The sequence below is a fragment of the Alosa sapidissima genome, chromosome 6 (genome assembly GCF_018492685.1).
Source record: "Alosa sapidissima isolate fAloSap1 chromosome 6, fAloSap1.pri, whole genome shotgun sequence".
Lineage (NCBI taxonomy): Eukaryota > Metazoa > Chordata > Actinopteri > Clupeiformes > Clupeidae > Alosa > Alosa sapidissima.
In genome coordinates, this window is record NC_055962.1 from 17,516,933 (window position 1) to 17,532,698 (window position 15,766).

At 42.3% G+C, this 15,766-nt stretch overlaps 1 protein-coding gene across 2 annotated transcripts; it reads left to right on the forward strand.

Annotated features, from left to right (window-relative positions):
- The first annotated feature begins 3,310 nt into the window (after nt 1-3,310).
- Nucleotides 3,311-15,248, forward strand: fermt1 (FERM domain containing kindlin 1). Of its 2 annotated transcripts, none has more exons than XM_042095679.1 (15): nt 3,311-3,448; nt 4,994-5,207; nt 6,981-7,214; nt 7,711-7,854; nt 8,841-9,006; nt 9,745-9,847; nt 10,098-10,205; nt 11,452-11,586; nt 11,711-11,760; nt 12,509-12,633; nt 13,108-13,214; nt 13,364-13,588; nt 13,826-13,950; nt 14,189-14,330; nt 14,471-15,248. In XM_042095679.1, exons 2-15 carry the CDS (start codon nt 5,057-5,059, stop codon nt 14,642-14,644), a joined length of 1,989 nt encoding a protein of 662 aa, XP_041951613.1. In that variant the 5' UTR covers nt 3,311-3,448; nt 4,994-5,056; the 3' UTR covers nt 14,645-15,248. The 2 variants fall into 2 exon arrangements, with proteins under 2 accessions (XP_041951613.1, XP_041951612.1); XM_042095678.1 differs by having other exon boundaries at nt 5,045-5,207.
- The last annotated feature ends 518 nt before the right edge of the window (nt 15,249-15,766 follow it).

The following is a 15,766-nucleotide window of genomic DNA, read 5'->3' on the forward strand; positions in this document are numbered from 1 at the left end:
TTGAACCAAATTTCTAGAAGCCACATGTCTCTCTAATATTCCGACATTGAAATTGTTTTTTCCAACGAAACAAATAAAGACAAAAATAGCTTTGTTCGTGATCTGTCACTGTCTCCTCAAAGCTCTGGTGCACAGCCACCTGTTCTCAGAGGCTCTAGACACAGAGATAGTTGATAAACTAATCTAACATATTTTTTGCTAGAACTAGTAGACTACCACAAAGTTGCTGAACATATGTTATTTCAGGTTTGTTTGCAACAATATATAAGTTTAACCAAAGTTCTTAGCTGCTAGCTAGCTAGCGAACATTCCCATTCACTTTCCATTTACTGTGCTAACGTTAGCTAGCTAGCTAGCTAGCTCGGTTAACGGGAAATGAAATTATTCATTTCGTGTCCGAAAGAGTGTTTCATTGGCATCACACACAAACAATGACTGTAAAATAGTATACAAAATTATATGTATATGTTATTATTGCTTATTCAGAGAAAAGTTTATGTTTTGACACGCCTATCTAGGAGTCCGGAACTAGTGCCATTTCGTTCCATTGGTGAATCGTCTTATGATTCATCTTAGTTAACTATAGAATCTTTGCTCTTAGTTTAGGAGTTGTCATTTTTCCTTACTAAGAGTAGATCTGAAAGGCTTTGTGAATAACTTTTAAGAGAAAACTCCTAGCTAAAATCTTTTAGTGCGATTTAGGAGTACTCCTAGTGGTAAGATAAAAAGCTTTGTGAATACGGCCCCTGAAGAGTTTTAGGGCCTACAGCATGTCTTTGGCTAACCAGCTACGGCATAACTCATAAGCATACAACATATCATTTCGAGTGAAAAAACGAGGAGAAAATCCAAAAAAAGTCAAAGGTACAAGACTGTGTACATATTTTCATTTCCGAGCGAAGGAACTACTCCTCCCATAAACCACCGCGCCTCACTGAATAAGTAAAAAGCGAAATCGGCTGTCTGTAACTTAGCCAACAGTTTCACAGCCTGTTCATTGACAACACTTGCTCATAACAAGTAGCCTATGCCTAGTCATAGCCTACTTTCGTTCACACGATGACTGACATATTGTCACATTCTAAACATCTCTCACTCCAAATAGGCTTAATCATTTTATTAGCACTAAACAAATTAAAGTGTATTGCATAGCCTATTGTTATAGGTCACTTTTAAAATCATCATATAATTATATCCTGGCCATGGATGCATTAATCATTGCATCTGCATTCAAAAATGTCAGGTAAAAAGCAATTAAGCATCCTCTCATTCACCCTGAGAGGAAAGCCCCCTAAAAGGTCCAGGTTAGTGGATGCTCAGAGGTGGTGAAAAAGCCCATTATTGAATTGTCAGTGCCATGTGTCAAATCTTTTCTTTAGCAAATCTGAGCAATTATAAATTATACGTTTGCCCCATTTTGACTTAGGAGGGCATTGCTCCTACATACTGTAGCCAATAATCAAATGCCTGCTCTCTTTTGGAAAGCTGAGACACTGTTGGAAAACAATTAGAAATATAACCGCAAGCGGTGATTTACGGGGTCCGAGCAAAACGAACATGAGGTATCATAGCTTTTTAGTTTTAAATATACTTTTGATTGTTTGGACCCAATTGTTCAAAAGAAACGTGATCGGATTTCGGTTATCGGATTTCAGTTACAGGATTTCGGCTATCGGATTGGATCAAATCTTGAAAATGGCTTGTTCAAAGGGAAACAAGGATCCTGAAATTGGATTAGATCACATAATCTATTCTTGGTTTTGATCTGGATAAAACCTTCACTTTGTGTTGTTTAAAACTTTTGAGTTGGATTGGAATAAATTTGATGCATAAAATTAGGATTACCCTGTGCTGTAACGTTATAGTGTGCTAACCAGGGTGCGATTTGTGTAAAAACCAGAGGGGGGGATGATTTTGAATAGGCCTACGTTTGTAACCCCCCCCAAAAAAAAAAAAAAACCGAACAATTCATAGCCTAGTAATGTCATGGCTAATAATAGCCTATATTAATTTTGCCACCTTTGTAACATTTTAGTTTTAGTTTGCCGTGGTGTATGACTTTAAACAGCGAGTATGTTTGGTATGATGATCAGCTCCTCTAATGCAGGGTAGGACTACGTTTTGACAAGCATACAAATTCACCTTGTTCTTGCCCCATCTGAAATTACTCCTCTACTTTTGCTGCCTCCATCCTTTCTGTATTTGTTGTGCAAAAAAATGTTGTATATGATGGCACTGAAGTCTTAAGTTAGTGAATTGGCTAACAGTGTTAGTTGCGTAGGCTACGTGCATTCTCTCTACTACTGATTTGCGTTCAGTAGCCGTTTGTATAGCCTACTACTGTATAGTTTACTTTGGCCTTGGTGCCCTGACATGTGGCCTTTGTGCCCCCCACCAAATATGCCCAACTGAAGGCCAAGTGGCCTTGCCCCCAGAATGGTGAAATTCCAAGCCTGGTTGGTGGTCATAAACTTCCATCACCACACTGAAAATAAATTCTTGCCTAAGGTATTGGAAGTGAGTGGGCAAGTAGAAAAACAATGAAATTGTTGGTGAATCAGCTACTGTCTGGAACAGAGCAGCCTTATAAGTGCGTTATTAAATTGCAAACAGAGCAAACAGTGAGTTAAGTTTCATAAAAGTGTGTTATAAACTGAGTTCAAATCAGACAGTTAATGTGCTTTTATTTTAAGCATTTTATTAAGTGTTAGTATAGTTTCAGCAATTTTGCTTCAAGAATCACTTGGCTTTGAAGTATTCCAAAAAACATTGAGTGAGTTGTACCCTCATGATTAAATACCATTGTACCATGTGTAATGAGATATTTGAAAAAAAATACTGGGCAACTACTCCCTCTACTGGCGAGCCCAAGCAAACTTTGTTTCTGTTCTGTTTAACCATAACAGCATCTTTAATAGCATAGAAATTGATTAAACAACAACAAAGGTAATCTTAATAAATGAATGACTAATCGTAGGCTAAACCTTAAAATGTCTTAAAAAATATAAAAGTTTGTCTCTTAGGCTTAATTCATCATCAAGAGGGGCATTTCACAAGTCTTACTGAATGATTCACTCGACTGAATAGCGGGGTTATTCATGATCACCAGCCCAAATTAGGGAAGAGAAACTCCCATGACTCTGTAAACACACCTAAACAACAGCAAAAAACAGCATAACATTTATACAACAAACACGTTTGTTTAGGCACGCGAGTGTAGCCTACTGTAGTGTGGCAGTTTTTGACCCCTGCAGCTATAATTTCTTTGTTTCCTGCTTCACTGGGGAATGTTTTACACGGCCAGGTAACTTCCCTAGCTTTCTACCACACCTGGGTTAGCTGCGTGGACGCGCCCTGAGCAGCTGTGCAGATGTTGCGAAGATCCTGAACGCTCCTCAGCAAAGAACGTAGGCATAATACAGGAAATACTGAGCGTAATAATACACAGGTAAGTTTGAATTGAATCTGTTTGAGGTATACTGGTCAACTAACTCCATATCTTTACATTTCATTGATTTATGAGAAAGAACCGCGCGATTCGGTGTTCAAAACATCATTTGGAGTTGGAGGGCCTGTTGTTAACTCGCAATCAAGTAGCCTGTTTGGAATGATTTTGCAATGTGCATTGTTTTGAATCACTTCTAGATAGTATCAAGCCTAAGCAACGCAGTGAAGAAGTTGAGGCTTTGTGATCACACATAACTATTTCAAGTGTTAGATTTTCAGGCCTATTCGATTAACTCAAAACCTCTGAATTGCCTGAACATGATAAAATAGGCTGTATTCTCTCAAATATAATCTAAAGTGGGAGCAGTCAATACGATATCCTAGATTGGTAGATAGCCTACATGATGTTGTTGAGTAGCCTACGTTTATGGACACTGGGTTGTTTTTGCTTCATTCTATTACTCTTCTACTACTTTACTACTTTTTATTTTATTTTATGGCTTGCCTTGGCGTTGTACTTTCCTAACAGCATTAAGCAACCGCGGAGTTCCTGCCTGGACGATGTGCATTCCTCCGCTCTCCTGCAGTAGCCTAGTTTTCGCCTCCTCAGGTGTGTCTGCGAGCAATAGGCTGTATGTGCTCTGAGAAGGGTAAAGAGTCTGACTCGAAGGCTCCTAGCAGTAACGTTTCACCACGCCTATCTTAAAACTATTCAAAGCTTACTTTTCATGGTAGTGTTAAGTGGAATATAGGTTACTGTAGCCTACTACCTCAGTGTGTGAGAGTAAGATCGCAGAATGAAGGAGCAGATACAATAGCGCCGTGGACGCGCACTGTAGATAGCGCAGGGGTTGGAGTCTTGTCTTCACAAAGTCATTGTTCTGTGTGTTTACGTGTAGTTGGATCTGGAATGAGGGTAGCCTAATCTTCTCTGTCAGGAGAGGTTTCTCCCGCTGTGTGCAGTTTAGGATCGTGTCTTGGCACGCCCGGAATGTGTGGGACCAACCCCTGCCTGAATAGTAATAGGCTCATTTCGCAACCCCTCTCTCCTTTTCTTTTTGTCTCATTGCGGGTCTCCCTTTGATCGTAATGGTAGCTCGAGGGAGACAAGACGTAAATAGAGCACAGAGAAATAGCTGCAGTTTGTTTGGCTGTCTGGTTTAATATGTAACCGCTTCAAGTTGTATCTTAGCCATACAAGCAGAAGTGGAAAATGTAATCGGGACGAAATTCCCATACTTTGACATTTCTATATTGTAATTCAATAACCTACCTATTTATTTTTCTGAGAGTCTGCTCAAAAGATTCAGACAGACACACACACACACACACACACACACACACACACAAACACGGAGAGAGAGGGAGAGAGAGAGCGAGAGAGAGCAAGAGAGACATTTGCACACAACATACAGCAATACCATGGTGTTTAAAATTTATTTCATCCCTTCATCAACAGGCACACTCATGCCCTCAAACATATGTCACATACAGCAATCCAAACTATCCAATCCAATCTTTTTGGGATTTTCTCCTTACTCACCAGACTAGCCCCCAGTCTGGTCCGGTCATTCTATTCACCCTCTCGTTTCCCCAGGAGTGGGCAGCTATGATCAAGGCTGCGGAGATGGGCCACAACTCGTGGGAGCTGTTGGTGGTGGTGGACCAGCATGGTCTGGAGGAGAGCATGAAGTTCAAGATGAGGGTGGAGGGGACCCTACACGTCGGGGGCCTTATGCTGAAGCTTGTGGAAAAGATCAGTGAGTAGCCTAGCCTATAACACCACTCATGTTCAACTGATTGTGACACAGGGACCATACATTCTGGAGAATCACTGTTGTGGGATAGAAGGTAAAGAATGGTGAATCCCTCTTTGAAACTACCTTGCTGAATGTATGGCTAGTTCACCGATTAGTGCCCTCACAGACCATCAGTGGACCACGGACCACTGGCTTGCGTCGGGGTTGTCTGTCCTCATTCATCACGTGCATTAGGGGTGGGACAAAATATAGATCTGGCAATATATCTCATAGCTTCTTTTTGCAATACGTTATTGATAGGCTGGTACCAATATCAATCTTTTTTATTAAAATATTAAATTCTACCATTTATATAATCTAAATTCATTATCTAAATGGATTAATCCGTCAATTTGAGTCACTACTTCATGTATCCTCATGGTGGCACATATCAAACTTATTAATGCTGTACACATGGTCAAATTATTTATTTATAAGCTAAAACACTTTGTACATTGTTTAAATTCAGTTGTGAAATGCAGTGAATAAATAGGCCTACATAACTCTAGCTTTTTGCCTTTTTCTTCTTATTTAGTTGCACAGCCATGGTGATGTATAGTAGGTGAATCATTTGCAATATAGTGAGTATTGCAGAATTGCTGTATCGTGATATTATTGTCGTTCATGTATCATGTATCATTCATGTGGGCAAAGTATTGTGATAATCTATTCATGATGAGATATTCTGTAATTCACACCCTTACTGTCTAGCACAATTTTATTTCCTTTCAAGCAGCTGGCGAATGTGTGTATATATATATATATATATATATATGTGTGTGTGTGTGTGTGAGAGAGATTTTACCACTCCCTTATTTGCCATGGTTAATTGTTCTTAGCTCTCTCTTAGCTCTGGCTCTAAGGGTCAAAGTTCACTGTGGGTGCCAACACATGCCTGCTTCAAAGAAGGACTAATCTCATGGTCAACCAATCAAATAGCCAAACACTCTTTACTGACATATGATTTGGTTTGTTAGTGAAAATAAACAAACAAAAGCATTGTCTGTACATCATGTTACAGTAAATGTTACCTGACATTGTATAACAGTGACAGTGGGTGATATTGTAGTGGTTAGTTGCTACCGGATAATAAGTGTCTGCTTGTATGTGTGTGTGTGTGTGTGTGTGTGTGTGTGTGTGTGTGTGTGTGTGCGTGTATGTGTGTGTGTGTGTGTTTTCTCATCATAATTAGTCATACTTCCTGGTGTGAGGCTCAGTGAATGTACACATGACTCACTCTAACACAGGTAGACTGGTCATCAGTGGTCAGGTACAGAGACGGAAGCTGGACACACCCCCTCGTTTCCTGAACTATGAGTGACTCATAGTTTTGATCCCTTAGTTTGATCATACCAGTCTGGACTTGGATAGGTTTTTATTTTACCGTAATCAGATATGTTAGGTGTAAGTGTGTGTGTTTGTGCCCAGGGTGTATGAATGTGTGTGTGTGTGTCTGTTTCATTCTCTCAGGTTTCAAGTTTTAAGTTCTTTATGACTTTAAGGCGTAAGAACATTAAATGTACCCAGTGTTCCCATTTCTGTTTGTAGTCACAGTAAACTGGATTTAGAGGTTCAGTCCATGACTCTAATACCATACACTTTTGTCACATTCAGTTGTTACTAGATTACTCCTCATGGTCCCCTAGATGTCCGTTCAATGTTGATTACACATTGGTGTTTGTGCGCGCGCGTGTGTGTGTGTGTGTCAACCCATGTGTGTTTACACCCCTGCAGAAGCGCCTCATGATTGGTCAGACCATGCACTGTGGTGGGAGCAGAAGAGCTGCTGGCTGCTGAAGACACACTGGACGCTGGACAAGTACGGGATCCAGGCGGACGCTGACCTGCACTACACGCCGCAGCACAAGCCCCTGTGTCTGCAGCTGCCCAACATGCGCACCGTGCGCCTCAATGTCAGCTTCTCCAGCGTGGTCTTCAAGACCGTCGCAGAGATCTGCAGGATGCTCAGTGAGTCCATCGATAGGGGATAATTTAGTAGTAGTAGTAATAATACTACTACTAATAATCTTTATTTACAGGGCACTTTTCTAAAGCCAAGTTACAAAGGCAAAATAAAACAAACATAGACATTCAATCCTCTGGTTTAAAAAATAAACAATTAACAATTAAGTCTATGTATGGCAAAATCAAACAACGTCAGGAAAGCCTCTGTGATAAAAGTGTGTTTTAAGGAGAGACTTAAAGGATGACACCTGATTTATGTTGGCAACTCCTAGGAGTCATGACACTGGCCACTGGTAATCTGCTTAAATCTAGAATCCCTTACACTGCATGTGTATGTGTGTATGTTTGCACGTGTATAGCTCATTAATTAATCAGGCTTCTGTGTGCATGTTTTAGCATTATAGTGATCACACATTAACTTCAATATTAAGTATTCATAACTTTCATAGCATGTTTTTACTTGACGTGAAGTTTCATTGTTTTCATGACTGAATTGTAGACATCAGGAGATCGGAGGAGCTGTCTCTACTCAAACCGCCGGACGACCCCAAGAAGAAGAAGAAAAAAGACAAGAGCACAGAGTGGCAGGTGGACGAGATGCTGACCAATGACATTCTAGACATTACTGCAACTGGAGTCTCAGGTAAGAGAAGACACTACTCTTCAAGTATACCTCACATTCTCTCTCTCTTTCTCTCTCCCTCTCTCTCTCTCTCTCTCTCTCTCTCTCTCTCTCTCTTTTTCTCTCTCTCCCTCTCTCTCTCTCTCCAAGCATTTCTTCCACACCAGAGAGTAATTATAGAATTGTTGTTATTGTTTATGGTTATGGTTATGGGATTTGGCAGACACTTTTGTCCAAAGCGAATAAATATATATATATATGCAGTGCTGCACATATGTATACTGTTTTCTTGTTGTGTGTGTGTATGTGTGTGTTTGTGTGTCTATGTCCCTATACCCCTTATCAACGATGTTATGAGTAGCCTGTTCCGAGAATGATAAATCTGAAAATAATACCTCCCAGGTACAGCAGTGCTGATGCATCACTTTTTAACGGCTTTCCACCTCCTGACTGCTTCTGATGGCTCTGCAGGCCGATAAAACACACTCGCCACACACTCACCTCAGACACTGACTGGGCACCACAAGAGCTATAATACACACTCACCTCAGACACTGACTGGGCACCACAAGAGCTATAATACACACTCACCTCAGACACTGACTGGGCACCACAAGAGCTATAATATGCACTGCAGCTTAAAGGGAAAGCACAGTATAGCCTTGAGGGTAAGACCACTACGTCTTTACACTTACAGAGGTAAAAGTACTTTGTTGTGTGCACCGGGAGCCCCTCCACAATAGTATAGAAGTGTAATGATATTTTGAGCCTAATCAGTGGCTTAAGGTAGTAGTGATTTGCCCTCATAAATGCATATTCCGGGTCTTACTCAAAACCACTCTGTTTTTAGACTGCAGTTTTCCTTTAATGCAACTGACAGAGAGAAAGACTGACCACAGAGGAAATAGATGCTGCTTTGTAAAGTCTTCCTTCCCTCTTCTCCATGAGATGTTGTGTGTCTGTAGAGTCATGTTGTCGAATTGTTTGGCTATGTGTTCCTTCTCCAGGAAGCCCCGGATTCTACAGCACAAGTATGACGTTCCAGACAGAGAATGGGTTCCAGTACAATCCGAAGAACCCTCTGGCCAAATGCCAGCTGAACCTTCCCCCTGATGAACTCGCTAAGATGTACCTGCCTCTGGACCTGGAGGATAAAGCCATCATCAATGCTGGGTAAGGCCTGGAGAAAAGTGTTGGGCTTAAACATGGAAGAATCTCATTTTCTCACCTAACTTTGAAGTGAAACGACAACGTTATGTTTTGGAGGGAATATGTTACCGTGGGAGGGGATGGGGCATGTATGGGTAAATGTATTGGTGACTGTAAATACCACAAATTGGTGGATTCTTTTTGCACAAAGGTGTGTGTATAGACCCTTTCAACAATAAAAACAAAAACAATGCTTGAACGTTCTATTTGGGCCCCAATCTACTTCCTCTGCATTAAGATAACATATGGAATGTTAAAAAGGAAGTCTTGTGGGGCCAACTATGATGCTGATAATGGAACTCTCTTGAAAGGCTCATTCAATCTGGCCTCCTAACCATCCCCCAGTGTAATTTGCTCGTTCATTCCCTTACTCTCCATTCTGGCTATAATGGCTGCCATGTATCGCATCACCCAGGCAGGGGTTACACATTAGTGGTGATTAGTGACGTTCCTTCACAGTGAAGTGCTTTGGATGCCTTGATAAAGCACTATACACAATACAGCATGTTGTTATATGTGTTCTGTGTGTGTGTGTGTGTGTGTGTGTGTGTGTGTGTGTGTGTGTGTGTGTGTGTGTGTGTGTGTGTGTGTGTGTGTGTGTGCAATCATGAATGTATATATGTACTGTAGACGCATGTATGCATTCGCGTACGTTTTTGCTAATGTAGCCCTTGTGTGTGTGTGTGTATGTAAACGGCACAGGTGGCTGGACTCGTCGCGCTCTCTGATGGAGCAAGGCATCCAGGAGCACGATCGGCTGCAGCTGCGCTTCAAGTACCACTGCTTCTTTGACCTCAACCCAAAGGTGAGAGGTCATGGACCTTTAGCCTACATCTGAAACCTAAACGATTCACTCAGTTCCACCTCATTCACTCATTAGCCAGGATTCATGCAGCAATCCTTGTAATCGATATTTGGCTGATATGTCTGCCTGCTTCTCTGTGTGTGTGTGTGTGTGTGTGTGTGTGTGTGTGTGTGTGTGTGTGTGTGTGTGTGTGTGTGTGTGTGTGTGTGTGTGTGTGTGCGTGCGTGTGTGTGTGTGTGTGTCTGTCCAGTATGATGCAGGTCGTATCACACAGCTCTATGAGCAGGCCCGCTGGTCTATCCTACTGGAGGAGATTGACTGCACTGAGGAGGAGATGCTCATGTTTGCTTCACTGCAGGTACACTCAGTGTGTGTGTGTGTGTGTGTGTGTGTGTGTGTGTGTGTGTGTGTGTGTGTGTGTGTGTGTGTGTGTATGTGTGTGTGTGTGTATGTGTGATTGCTAAGGGGGGTATAGAGTGTATGTGTGTGGTATGTGTGATCGCTGAAGAGGTGGTTTAGTACTGTATACGGAAGAGGTGGTTTAGTACTGTATACGTGTGTGTGTGTGTGTGTGTGTGTGTGTGTGTGTGTGTGTGTGTATGTGTGTATGTGTGTGTGTGTTTGTGTGTGATTGCTGAAGGGGTGCTGTAGTGCTGTGTGTGTGTGTGTGTGTGTGTGTGTGTGTGTGTGTGTGTGTGTGTGTGTGTGTGTGTGTGTGTGTGTGTGTGTGTGTGTGTGTGTGTTTGTGTGTGTGTGATTGCTGAAGGGGTGCTGTAGTGCTGTGTGTGTGTGTGTGTGTGTGTGTGTGTGTGTTTGTGTGTGATTGCTGAAGGGGTGCTGTAATGCTATGTATGTGTGTGATTTCTGAAAGGGTGATGTAGTGCTGTGTGTGTGTGTGTGTGTGTGTTGAAGAGATGGTGTGGTTAGGGGTTGGATTTCTCTCCCAGAGGAGCATGAAAAGGCTCTGCTCCTGTTCACTCCAGTTCTGACTCACATTCCTGGAGCTCCCACAGGCTTCAAGCTCCTGCACCTATGTTGCATTGCAGTCAGAGAGAAAACAGATCCTGTGCCTTTGTCTTCACTGGTTTAGTGCCAAAGCATTTCACTGCACTGGCCTCACTGACCATGCATGATAACACTATCAATCTCAGTGGTGGTATGGATGGATGGATGGATAGATAGATAGATAGATAGATAGATAGATACATTGGTTGATTGATTGGTTGATTGATTGGCTGATTCATTAATTCACCCTCAAAGGGAAATTATACTGTTTAATCTTAACTGCAGAATAAATAAAGGACTTCCTGATAAACAACAAACATCTTTCTGTATCTTATCATCATCATCATCTAAACATGTATCTTATTTTATTTAACCAGCCCTGTCATTAAGCACAGCTTCTTAATTAGAATAAGGAATTGAATGTCTTTATACTGAAATTTCTTTATAACTGAAATGAGAATGGCCTGGATCTTGCCTAATTTTGCCTGAATCTGGCTAATCACACCACTGTGATCCTACTGTGTTACTCCAGATGTAAATGTATATCTATTCTAGATGTAAATCCAGATGAGCTTCATCTTCTTATTCTGTCCCTTCAGTACCACATCTGCAAGCTGACCAGCATGTCATCGGACCAGAACAACCGCTCAGACGAGGGGGACATCGACGAGGTGGAGACAGCTCTGTCTAACCTGGAGATGACCCTGGAGGGGGGGACTGCTGACAGTTTACTGGTGTGCACACAGACACACAGACACACAGACACACACACACACACACACACACACACACACACACACACATAAATACTAGCTTCAAATGCAGCACTTTGATCGTTGATGTTGCTTTGCCTTCCAGGAGGACATCACAGATATCCCCAAACTAGAAGGCTACCTAAAGCTCTTCAGGTGAGGGAAATACCTTGTACTTACTGTGGCTCAGGAGCTATAGGAGGTTGGAAGGTCGCTTGTACGATCCCGGCTTCTCCTGACCTCTTGATCTCCTGTTCTTGAGCACTCAACCTTTATACAGCCGTTGTGCAGGTTGGCACCTTGAATACTGTATCAGCCTTCACCATTAACACTGGTGTTTGTGAATGTGTGTGAATAGGTAAATATGTAAGACATTAACCTGTTAAGCGCTTTTAATGCTTTAAGTGTTATATCAATGCAGTCCATTTAGGTATTTGTTTATTATTATGACTGCCGCGCAGCGAATCGGCGGTCATATAGGTTTAGTCAGATTTGTTTTGTTTTTTTCTTTTTCGCATGGCCAATTTTCTGTCAAGGATTCCCGGGACACTGAAAGACATGAAACTTGGTGGGCATGTAGCCGCACATGGATAGCATGGAACCATCATTTTCCGTTTTGATCTGTAGCCCCCCCACTGCTAACAAGAGAGTTCAGATAACCCGGAGCAGTAAGCTGCCTGCTACAGCGGTGCTCGGAGAGCAGGGGGAGCATGTGAGAGTGCTCCACAGTGCTCATCCACTTCCCCTGTCCACATTTTTCCTACTGGGTCGGGGATCGAACCAGCAACCCTTTGGTTACAAGTCGGAAGCCCTAACCAGTAGGCCATGGCTGCCCCCAAGCCATGTAAGCTGGTGTCCTAAAGTGTTCTTCTCAGACACAGTCTTTCTCTCCATTACATTGCAGGCCCAAACGTCTGACACTGAAGCCTTATAAGGATTATTGGTTCGTTTTTAAGGACACTACCATCTCCTACTACAAGAACAAGGAGTCAGCCAGCGGTGAACCCATAGAGCAGCTCCATCTCAGGGGTGAGGATGCACATCACAAACTCATGTACACTGTCACAGTAACACTACCAGTTAGCAATGGCAGCATTAGTCGACTTGTAATAATAATATTCATCCATTACACTTGTAATAATAGCAGTAACATTATGGACAGCTTGCGGTGTGTGTCTGTCTTGAGTTGAGCTAATTCTGCATTCCTGTTTTGTCCTCCATCACGTTGTGTACTGTTTAATAGGCATGGTTGTTGATAGGCCACTGTAGGAAATCGCCTAGCACAAAGAATGTAGCCCCTTTCCTGTGTACATTGGAAATAGAATAAAAAATAGCCCTGTGGTTTGGGTCTCATGTCTCTGTGGTTGGCCTGGTGACTGCCTGCTGAACTGAGTTGCGAGGTAGACATTGGTTAGTGTTCTTGAGTTTGAGCCTCATGCTTCTTTGCTCATAACTGCCCGCTGATCTGTGCCCATCCTCATGACTGCCGGTGACCTGTGCTAGGCTGTGAGGTGGTGCCAGACGTAAACGTGACGGACAAGAAGTTTGGCATCAAGCTGATGATCCCTGTGGCTGACGGCATGAACGAGATCTACATCCGCTGTGAAGATGTGAGTTTTTCTCTCTCTCTCTCTCTCTCTCTCTCTCTCTCTCTCTCTCTCTCTCTCTCTCTCTCTCTTGCTTTCCTCTTTGGCCAGCTCTCTTTCTGGGTGAAGTACACCTGTTGCCACCTGTTGATATTTGGTCTCCCTAAATGTAGGAGACGCAGTATGCCAAGTGGAAGGCTGCCTGCATCTTGGCCTCGAAGGGGAAGACGATGGCCTACAGCTCGTACCGCACGGAGGTCAAGAACATACAGTCTTTCCTGCAGATGAAGAGTCTGGCGCCACCTTCTGGCCAAACCAGTCCTGATCCAGACTCCATGGACATGAATGCTGAGAGTTTTGTGTCGCCGCGCTATGTCAAGAAATACAAATCCAAACAGGTAAGGAACAGAGCTGGAGAGCATAGATCAGAATGTGAGGGAAATATTTTTTTATCAATCCTGCCCACCCAGAGGACTCATACTGCTGGAAATATTTGTATTTAATTATTGAAACAGTTAAGTCTTCAAGGAAGTCAGTGAAATGTTACTGAGCCTTCAAATGTCATGACGTTGTCTATAGACTTGTCTATTTACTAATAGTCAGCTGTTGCTGCATTGTGTTCTCATTGACTTAAGCTGACCACACGGATTTTGGAAGCCCACCAGAACGTGTCCAAGATGTCCCTCATGGATGCAAAGATGCGTTTCATCGAAGCCTGGCAGTCCCTACCTGAGTTTGGCATCAAGTACTATGTCGTCAGGTAGCGGCAGTCAGAGTCATGTACTGAAACAGCAGATAGTACAGTGATGCTGTATAGCTACTGTATCAGTGCTTACTAAGCTGTGAAGCCATAAAGATATTCTTAAGGGCTAAAGCCAGGGAACTCTTATTTGCTAAAAATGAATCCTGACCTCACATCCTAAAACCAGATCTGTATGCATCATGATTAGACAATTAATGCACTGTGCTAACATCCATACATGTTATGTTGATCACAGATTCAGAGGAAGTAGGAAAGATGAGGTCCTGGGCATCTCCTACAACCGGCTGATCCGGATAGACATGTCGACAAGCCTGCCTGTGACCACCTGGCGCTTCTCAAACATGAAACAGTGGAACGTTAACTGGGAAATCAGACAGGTGACGATCACACCAACATTACATTACATTACATTACATTACATTACTGACAAACATACATTAATGCTGAATTATGCTCTCATAACTCTCACTGTAGTTCTTGGTGTGGACCTGCCTTTACTGTTCCTGTCCTGTTCCAGGTCACCATTGACTTCGACCAGAACGTGTCTCTGGCCTTCTCTTGCATAAGCTGTGATTGCAAGGTGGTGCACGAGTACATCGGTGGCTACATCTTTCTCTCCACCCGCTCCAAGGACCAGAACGAGTCGCTGGACGAAGATCTCTTCCACAAACTCACCAGTGGCCAGGAGTGACTGGAGTGACCATTTTTATTTCATTATTATGTTTTATTGTGTTAAATTTGAGTCCAGGATTCCAAAGAAGAGAGCTCCAGAGCCAGCTACACTACCATCACACCATGTCCTAGCTGCATGTGACATAAGTGAGTTTCAGTGTCAAAATCAGTTTGATTACTTTGTTTTCAATTATAACGGCCTAACTGGATGCGAGGTGACTTTTTTGAGAACTTCTCCCTACAGCCTAGGTGTCCCATGCAGACAAGATTCGTAAACTGAAAACATGATGTGTAAAGAACGTATTTAAATTGAGACAACATAAAACGATAACGATATAGTGTGGATGTAGCCTTTGTCACCCGGTTCCACTGGCAAGATCAGGACAATCTGGTAAGGTATGGAAACTAGATCTAAAACTAGACCTGTCTGACATGGAAGAATTGAGGACTTCATTCCATTGCCTTTGAAATTGCTTTAATTTGAGTTTTTTTACAAGTTTAAATGTGTTTAAAAGGTTTGAAGACCTTTGTATCTTGTCATAGTAGGCTTTCTTTAATGTTTTTATAAGTGGGTAAAGTGAACCGTTGCTGCTGTTTACAATAAATGTAAAGAAAAAAAACAGGCCGGTATGTGTGATGATTTTAAACTCTTGACTGTCCACACTTGCTGTATGAAGTATATGCATCTCTACCCTTGAGGTGATCACCACTTCATTAATAGTCAGCACACATTGCCTCTCAAGGCCAGTCAATTTTGCTACTGTAAGTTATAAAAACTCATACTCCTCCATGGCAAAAATTTCACACACTGCATCAGTCTCTTCGGGGTTCTTGGTTCTGGTAGGGAAGTTTTGCAGCCTGTTTGACCAGCAGCAAAGTGAATTTCTGACGCCGTCTTACAGTAATTGTGGCATTGTTTTGGCAAATTTACACTTTTGCTCACAGCTCAATTTGATTTGGTTCCCACAACAAAAAATCCAGCAGCAAAATGTATACTGTGTCAATATCTTGTGGTGCAAAGGTTAAAAGTTAAAACAAATTTCACATGCTACACCGCTACCCTGTTCTTTAGAAATAGGTCATACTTTGGAAAATTGCTTCCATGGGGGCTGCAATTGACATATTTCACTATCTGAAGACA